The 9,478-nt window shown below is 41.4% G+C and overlaps 1 protein-coding gene across 1 annotated transcript; it reads left to right on the top strand.

Annotated features, from left to right (window-relative positions):
• Positions 1–6,361: 6,361 nt before the first annotated feature.
• adprm (ADP-ribose/CDP-alcohol diphosphatase, manganese-dependent) lies at positions 6,362–9,212 on the top strand. Its single transcript, XM_020460994.2, has 3 exons — positions 6,362–7,216; positions 7,503–7,625; positions 7,745–9,212. Exons 1-3 carry the CDS (start codon positions 6,640–6,642, stop codon positions 8,032–8,034), a joined length of 990 nt encoding a protein of 329 aa, XP_020316583.1. The 5' UTR covers positions 6,362–6,639; the 3' UTR covers positions 8,035–9,212.
• Positions 9,213–9,478: the final 266 nt, after the last annotated feature.

The raw sequence follows: 9,478 nt of genomic DNA, 5'->3' as shown, positions 1-9,478 counted from the left end.
TTACTTAACCCACTCCTCTCCAGACTACTTTGGAATGGTGTTCGTTATGTTTAATTACTCCTTGTCCATGTCACACAATCCCTTCTTATGAACTCATATTGTTAATCAGATATAATAAAAGAGTATAAGTTTACTTAGTTACAGTTCCGTTTAAAATGAGAATATTGTTCAGTCATTTATTCATAATATTCCTAATACAATAGCACCTCCAATCGAAAAATGTAGATGTCTGCTTCTCCTCCTCCTTTTATAAGGTTCCCTTTGGCTCAAGCGGAGACTGGACAAATGCCTATATTTGCGTCAAAGCCCCTTGAGAATGTGTGGCTTGAGGGAGGTGATGGGATTGGTATGTGATATTAAGGCAAATTAATGCCACTCAGCTTTTGTCACAAATCTGCAGGGAGCAGCTGCAGCTCACGGGGAGATCTCATAGAACAGACTCAGAGGAGAGTGACCTCTGAGATACATCCTTGGGACAGCAGCCTCTGATGCAAGGGTCTCCAAGGTTTTCAACATTACCTTGTTGACTCTTCTATGTAGAGAAACAGAATGTAATGCTTTCTTAAGAATCATGCAGACCTTTGTATTACAAGAGGTGTCAGTGAGGACTCCAAAAGCTTAATGGCTGACTTAAATAACTCAAATCAATCTGATTTGTGATTGCTGTGGTTGGGCTTATGAATTAAAGCATAGCTGGTTTCTCCTTCAATGCACATTCCTTCAATAGAGATTCCTGTAGGCTCTTCACAGAAGCCTCTGAGATGAGTGGATGAGGGCGTGGCCGAGATTTGGTCCTCCAGGTCCAGCATCTCACCATGAATCAGCTTTGAGTACAAATGGACAACACCCAAAAACACTCACAAACTTTTACAGATGCACAATCGAGAGCATCCTTTCGGGCTGTATCGCCTCCTGGTATGGCAACTGCTCGGCCCACAACCACAAGACTCTCCAGAGGGTAGTGAGCTCTTCACTACACATCACCGGGGGCAAACTACCTGCCCTCCAAGACACCCACACCACCCGATGTCACAGGAAGGCCAAAAAGATCATCAAGGATAACAACCAGCCGAGCCACTGCCTGTTCACCCCGCTATCATCCAGAAGGCGAGGTCAGTACAGGTGCCTCAAAGCAGGGACCAAGAGACTGAAAAACAGCTTCTATCTCAAGGCCATCAGACTGTTAACACTAACATTGAGTGGCTGCTGCCAACATACTGACTCAAATCTCTAGCCACTTAATCATTAAAAATTGGATGTAATACTTGTATCACTAGTCACTTTAAACAATGGCCCTTTATATAATGTTTATCTACCCTACATTACTAATCTCATATGTATACACTGTACTCTATACCATCTACTGCATCCTGCCTATGCCGTTCGGCCATCGCTCATCCTATATTTATATGTAAATATTCTTATTCATTCCTTTACACTTGTGTGTGTAAGAAAGTTGTTGTGAAATTGTTAGATTACTTGTTAGATATTACTGAATGGTCGGAACTAGAAGCACAAGCATTTCGCTACACTGCCATTAACATCTGCTAACCATGTGTATGTGACCAATAAAATTTGATTTGATTTTGTAGTTAAAAAGCCTAACCCTTCATGTTTCTCTTCTAACAGACAACTGCCCTGGTATATCTAATTTGTTAGAGTGCTAACAAGCATTGGAGTCAGTGGTTCTGTCACTCATTGCAAGTTTAATAACGTCATCAGAAGGAGTTAAGAGAGATGGTAACTGGTAAGAGAAGTGATAAATCATGAACAAGCATACTGTGAACCCTCAGCGTATGCTGTCCCCTATCCAGGCAAGGTTACTATGGTGTTACTTAGGAGACGCAATTGAATGAATACATTCCTGGAGGGCCAGCTGTCTTAAAGATGACAGTGAGAAGGGATCTTAGGGTTGGGGATGTGCCTCATTTCAATACATTATCTCCTCTACCCCTGCCCTTGTTCATTCCCCTTTGTCAATCTCAGACGTTCAGGTCAATATGAGAGTTTTCAGAAACTCTGCCACTGAGAGAAAAATAATAGCATTGCTTCTGAAAAGTCTGTAAGCATGTATTTATTTCCTGAAATATGCCAAATTCAAGTGAGCCCTGGCCAAGAAAGCAGCATACATATATTTACACGAGACACAACACAACATAAAACATAACTATGGATGGAAGTTGAAACAGTGCAAAGTGCATAAAACAACTTAAAAGAGCATGTTTAAAAATGTGCAATCTATGGTCAACAGCCCTCCAATTTCAAACCATCAATCAGAATAGAATGATGTAGTTTTAATTCCTTCAGCAAATTGTTCCAAGATGACTGAGCAGCAAATCTAAAAGCAGTCTGACCAAACTCCGTTTTTGTGTTGGGAACATGATATAAAATACAGTTCTGTGGTCTCAGACAAAAGTGTCTACCTGAAGCGGAGTAGGGGGTTGCTTTCTTGATCTTGAGAATATCCTTTGTTTTGTTTTCTCTGCCATTTAAAGGCCCAGGGCAGTCAAAAACGTGTTTTTTTCTGTGGTTTTAAATACTGTATTTTTCCACACTGTAAGGTTGGAAGAATACTGTGAAATTGTGAAAATGACAATAATTCCTTTTTAGAGTACAGTAAGAGCTGTTTGAAAAGACTGCCTGAAATGTCAGCCTGTTTTGGTGGGATGGAGTTTTGGCCTTCCTAGGTACGTCACCAGGCAGTAAATTAGTTAATAGGCCAACAAGAAAGATAGTTAAAAACCGCTACCAATAACTAGTTTTCATTTTTCCCCTACACACTCCCCATCCTAGCGAAATTATTGCTATTTTGGTTTATTTGTGACTATTTTAATTGAAAACAATCACAGTAAGGTGCATAATTGTAACCCAGAAATGATTTAATATTGATATATTTTTTTTTTAAATGTCTGCACTGAACCTTTAAGACCGATTTGCGCTGAAAGAGGTTATGTTGGACAACAACAGCTCCTGTGATTTGAGAAATGCCTCAACTAGTGTGGGAGAAGTGCTATTTTGGTGTCATCTGCATATAGATATTTGGAGGGCATGGTAAAAGAAAGACATGGGTTGGCATCATACGCTGTTTAAAAAGCTCATCTTTAATGCAACAGATCAAATCTCTAGGCTTATGAGTTAATGTCAGGTCAAGTTCAAGTTATCTAAATAATGCACAGCTGTCAGGGTTGTTCAGTCCATTATCAGACTCATAGACACACTTTTTTCTGATGGTCAACAATAAACAAACGATGGTTGGAATTGACCCTTCGTTAAGTCCCGCACCTGAATTTTGGGCAACCAATCACAATGCTCCAATGAGAGCGGCTGTTGTCAGTCCCTCAGACAAGCTCACTGAAAGCCAGTGAGAGCTATGGCAAAAACGGAGAGTTTTAAAATAATGTAATGGCTAAATAACTGAACTGTGATTACCGAAATGCAGAGCCTGTTGGATTATTTTTCGAATTCGCAATTCGACTTTTGTTGCATTGTTTACTAGCTCAATTGGTTAGCTAGCTCTCAGTCTCATTGACCACCAAACATTGCTAATGCTAGCTAGCTCGCCACTTAATTTGACTTGTTTTCTCAAAATGTATGTTAGCTAGCTAAGTTAACCATGTTATGAATGCAACTTCCATCTGCTGTTGACATCAGGATATGATTTGAGAGCACTCGTTAGCTCCAAAAGGGGTTATAGCTTTGACTGCTTGCTGACAGTGAATGCAGAGCCATGCAGTGACTAGCTAAACTACAAAATGAATTTGACCAGGTTCCTGCGAAGCAATTGTAATGACAATCCACCACAACATATCCACGAGTTTCCTGATTAGCAAGGGGTAGTCTGTTTAAGTTAACTGTGTATTAGAAAAGCAGTTTAAAATTATTGTGAAGGGATTTCGCCAGACAGTGGTTGAAAGGGGGAAATTATTTTTAAATTGTTTATTTCACCTTTATTTAACCAGGTAGGCTAGTTGAGAACAAGTTGTCATTTGCAACTGCGACCTGGCCAAGATGAAGCAAAGCAGTTCGACACATACAACAACACAGTTACACATGGAATAAACAATCAATAATACAGTAGAAATGTATATACAGTATGTGCAAATAAGGGAGGTAAGGCAGTAAATAGGCCATGCTGGCGAAGTAATTACATTATAGCAATTATCACTTCTTTGGTATCATGGAGTTTGCACATTTTGTTTGTGCATGTCGCCACCTACTGTGATGTAGTGTGTGTTTAATACAAAATGCTCCTGCACCATACCAACGGGCTGGGAGGATGGCACAACACCCTGTAATTCTTCTGAAGTCAAATCTCATATACCCTTATATTTATCTGCAGCTGCCACCACAGCATCTATTTTCTGGATTTACGTTCCATTGATGAGGTACAGTTGATAACCATTGCTATGAACGCTAAGAAGACAACATTACTGAAGCATAAATCACTCATTGGCCTTTCCCTCTGTGCTGCACAGCTACTACTCACTGGGATCCTCTCAGGATCCCTCACCCTTGACCAATCCTCTACTTTCTTCACTGCCTCAGCATACAAGCCTTCTGCACTACTCTGACCACTCCAACCTGCCTCTCTCGCATCAGACACTTCCGATCACCAGCAACATGGTCACCCCTACAGTTGACACGCACACCTTTATCCACTGAAACTACACAATCCTCTGTCCCATGCATCTCCTGCACATTTCCCTCCTACACGCAGCTGCTACATGACCAGAAATGTTGCACCTGATTCTGCACAAAAGCTCTAACAGGATGATATATCCTAACATGACTTTGTCAGGCAAAGACTATGACTCAAAAGGACTGTTAGTGACTCCTCTGTTTCTCCACGCTCAACACCAGGTCTGTGTCGCACCAAATCGCGGGCATCACAAACACCAGGAATTTTCAACTTCAATTGCTCCATCTCCACACTTAACGCTACACAAGAAATCACTCCTTTCAATGGTGCTCTGTTCCTGAGAGCAAAGCAAGAAACAGATCTTCACCCAAGTTGCATGACATGGAGCACCTGTTCTCTCTGGTCAGAAGAAAGGTTACCTTCACTGATTTGCCTTTCTCACCCACCCTGAAACCACAAATGGAGTTCAAACACACCTCTAGGTCTATGTGATTAATAAAAACATGTAAAGACTAAAGACAGATTTAGTTTACTGTGTGACCCGGTTCAATAGCCAGTGAGGTGTAGTATTACTACCTTCTAGTGTCAATACTGTGAAAATATGGGGGAGGTCACTTTCAATTTTTTTGATGAGTCAGTAGAGCCACATTACTATACCTGCTAGATGTGTCTATGGCCCTGTTCAATATTTCACGAGAGTCCCGTGCATTTGGTGGTAGTGCAGTACTTGTCTGTTGTTTAAGTAACCTGCCATGCAATCCCAATACTGTATCTAATACTGCGCAGTTGCAGCGCAGTTGGGATGTTCGTGAACAAATGCACTGACAGTAGTCGGAATTACCGTTCTTCTAGCATCAGGATATTATGCTGGCAGCAGGATCGAGGATATGTCTTTCTCAAAATAAGAGTTCCCCTTCCCCTGGGGGGGGGGGGGGGGTACAACTGTTTTTCACAGCATTGCAACCACATTTGAAGAAATAAATAGATATTTTGACGCTTTTTACTATGTACTTATTTATTTACTACTTATTTATACCAGCGTCGGAAATACTCAGTAGGTTCGCTACTAACCAAATATGGTTCGTTTTTGAGGGGGACTGAGTCGCACGCCTTTTCGCCGACCCCTCCATAGCCCCCAATGCATTACACTGCAACATACTGTACATGGGATACATGTTGGTTTGTAGAGAGAATTTTTCTACTCAGTAGGGTCTCTACTAACCAAATATGTAGTTTTGGAGGGGGACTTTGTCGTAAATATCTAGCAGCACTTCGTTCTCCACCGTTCCATAGACCCCAATGCAATACACTGAGACAGGAATAAAAAAATGATCTCTACAAGCCAATATGTATCCCATGTACAGTATGTTACAGTGTATTGCATTGGGGCTATACGAGTGGTGGAAAACAAAGTGCTGCTGGATATGTACGATACAGTTAGAGACCCTACTGAGTATTTCCTACCCCACTTTAGCTGACACAGTTAGACAAGTTGTCTTTCTATAGCCCAAAATACCAGTGTCAACGTAGTATTTTTTTATTATATTGGTCTTAAACCAGATGTTGTATTTGTTTTCATGAATTGCTTATTGTATGTTCTTGTTCGCACAATAAAAGTGGCCATTGATTCGATTCCATATCTATTGAATGAAATAGTTGTTGACAGTAGTTATTCACTTTGCAATGTTTTGAACTGCGGGCTTTTATTTTGAAAGTTTTCTCATACAAACGTGACGTTATCATGTGTGCTGCTGGCAGAATACTAGTGCAGTCGGACATGTAACAACTCTACCGGCGTTTTAGAAAAACTGTATCAATTGACATTGAAACAATGTACAGTATCTACTAGTACAAGAGGACAACAGCCACAGAATATCCTGGCAACCTTCACTCTATTCTAGTAGATAGAAAAAAGAAGCGTTCTGGCAGCGGTCAAAAATGTTAGAAGGTTAGCTAGCTTTCTCAAGTGGACTAAAAGTAGAAGTTTGATCAATAACACCATGACAACCGGAATGGAGAACTGCGCCAAACCACTGTTTACATTTGGAATAATCGCCGACATTCAATTCGCCGACATAGATGATGGCTTCAATTTCAAACGCTCAAGGAAACGATACTACAGGAACAGTCTTCGCCTATTGCACAATGCACAGAAAAGGTGGACCGCGGATACTGTCAAACCCCGGTTCATCCTTCAGCTCGGTGACATTATCGATGGCTTCAACAAGAGGCACGACGCATCAGAGCGAGCCCTGGAAACGGTGATGAAAGAGTTTGACTCCTCTCCGGTTGAAGTCCACCACGTGTGGGGCAACCATGAGTTTTATAACTTTAGCAGAGACACCCTAATGCGGTCGGTTCTCAATAGTACTACAGATTCTGAAGCAGGAGGGGGGCACCTCAGCAGCTGTGAAATCTATGCTTATCATTTCAGTCCAGCCCCCAAATACCGATTTGTCGTTTTGGATGCCTATGATGTGAGCCTACTAGGGAGAGAGGAGTCCAGTCTGAAATACCAGCAGGCTATTGCTATTTTAAAAGCCCACAATGACAATGAAGATCTGAACCATCCCCCAGGTAGGTCTACTGTTAGTCAGGAGGTCTGGACCTTTAGCCTATAGCACAGGTAGTGCACTTGCCCTGTTAACTGCAGGGTAGCTAGTTTTAAACACTGTTCCCCCACAAGTGCTACACTAACCTCATCACATCACTTATGAGCAGAATAGCCTACCACTAGTAGCTACTAATTTATTGACACTGCACAATTCCATGTAGCTTGACTGTGGAGAACCTAATGCCACAGTTTCATGTGAATTGAAGTGTTTGACATTTGTTTAATAATGTCTTTCTCCATGTATTTTAGCACCTGTGGGGATGGAGCAAAGGTTTGTGAAGTTCAATGGAGGATTCAGTCAAGATCAGCTGGACTGGCTGGAAGGAGTTTTGTCGTTGGCAGACAACAAACTGGAGAGAGTCACCATTGTCAGTAAGTCAAGTCATGAGGCCTACATAACAAATGTCATAGCAGTCATCATGACATTTGAAATCCCTAATGTGACTCAATAGACGAATTGACTAAATAATGTTGACTGTGATCTTGTACAGGCCATCTCCCTATCCACCCCAGCTCTACAGAACCTATCTGCCTAGCCTGGAACTACGATGCGCTGCTCTCCATACTCCAGGCCCATAAGAGTGTAGTCTGCTTCATGGCAGGACACGACCATGATGGAGGCTATCACAGAGATGACTCCGGAGTGCACTACCTCACACTGGAGGGGGTGATAGAGACACCCCCGGACAGTGATGCCTTTGGTACAGTCTCTGTGTATGAGGACAGAATGTTTTTAAAGGGATATGGAAGAATGTCTGATAGAATACTAATGTATCCATGATAATGCCAAAGATTCTACGGCTGTACGGAATCTGGTGAGGGACAATTCCTTGGGTCCTCATATACAGAGTATACAAAACATTAAGGACACCTGCTCTTTCCATGACATAGACTGACCAGGTGAATCCAGGTAAAAGCTATGATCCCTTATTGATGTCACTTGTTAAATTCACTTCAGTCAGTGTAGATGAAGGGGAGGAGACGGGTTCAATAAGGATTTTTAAGCCGTAAGACAATTAAGACATGGATTGTGTATGTGTGCCATTCAGAGGGTGAATGGGGAAGACAAAATATGTAAGTGCCTTTGAACGGGGTATGGAAGTAGGTGCCAGGTGCACTGGTTTGTGTCAAGAACTGCAACGCTGCTGGGTTTTTCACGCTCAACCATTTCTCAACTGTGGGAAGCATTAGTGTCACCATGGGCCAGCATCCCTGTGGAACACTTTCGACACCTTGTCCATGCCCGGACGAATTGAGGCTGTTCTGAGAGGGGGGGGGTGTGTTACAAATCAATATTAGGAATGTGTTCCTAATGTTTGGTACACTCAGTGTGTGTATATACATATTTCATTTTCTGAGTTAATGGGCCAGTGATTAAAATAAAACTTTATACCAATATTGATTTAAGTGGAAGACAACAGGTACTGATAAAACATGTTGCACATTCCATCTGGCCTGAGGTTGGGTGCCAACAGAGTGGGAGAATGTCTCTTCATAACACATAAACACACTTTCTCTCATAATATGTTACCTCAATAAGTTGATATTGTAGCTCTAAATTATGTTATTGTGGTGATAGACCTATTGATAATTACCTATGAAAAATGAATGCTATGACGAGTAAATGGATTAATCTGTGTATTGCGCTGTAAGGGGATCATTATTTTACCTTCAATAAATTTAATTTGATTTCTAAATGTTCCTGTAATAGTCATGCAAATTAAGTTTATTGACATTACTAAATATATGCCATTTGACGCATTTATCCAAAGCACATGACTGCCATGGGGCTAAGAGTATAAGAAGCACCAAAAGACATTCAACCAACTTGACACAACGGTGGGAAGCATTGGAGTCACCATGGGCCAGCATCCCTGTGGAAGACAACAGGAGACTCACGGCTGGAGGAGGCTCACGGCAGATCACACTTTAAGAAATATATTTTTCTTTATTCTACTACTTAAATCCTTTTATACATTTCCTTTATTATTGTAACATATTCAGGGGGTAGCCCTGACTGGGGCTTGAACCCAGATCTAGCAAGTGTCAAGCCAACACCTTATTCCAAACCTATTGATGAGGTCATTGGGTTTTGGATTAAAGGGAAAATCCACTCAAACTATCTTTAGATTTGTATTATTCCACTGTTGATACAGTCCCAAAATGTTCTTCATGTCAGAAGTCTCAAGATATTGGACTTTCAAGAAGCAAACTGACTGGTTGCA

The sequence above is a fragment of the Oncorhynchus kisutch genome, linkage group LG25 (genome assembly GCF_002021735.2).
Source record: "Oncorhynchus kisutch isolate 150728-3 linkage group LG25, Okis_V2, whole genome shotgun sequence".
Classification (NCBI taxonomy): Eukaryota; Metazoa; Chordata; class Actinopteri; order Salmoniformes; family Salmonidae; genus Oncorhynchus; species Oncorhynchus kisutch.
The sequence above is the reverse complement of the archived record's forward strand: the minus strand, read 5'-3'. Positions and strand labels throughout refer to the sequence as shown.

Coding starts and splice junctions, on each gene's coding strand:
- adprm (XM_020460994.2), top strand. CDS start 6,640: ATGACAACCGGAATGGAGAACTGCGCCAAACCACTGTTTACATTTGGA. Junction 7,217..7,502: donor AGATCTGAACCATCCCCCAG/GTAGGTCTACTG, acceptor CATGTATTTTAG/CACCTGTGGGGATGGAGCAA. Junction 7,626..7,744: donor GGAGAGAGTCACCATTGTCA/GTAAGTCAAGTC, acceptor GATCTTGTACAG/GCCATCTCCCTATCCACCCC.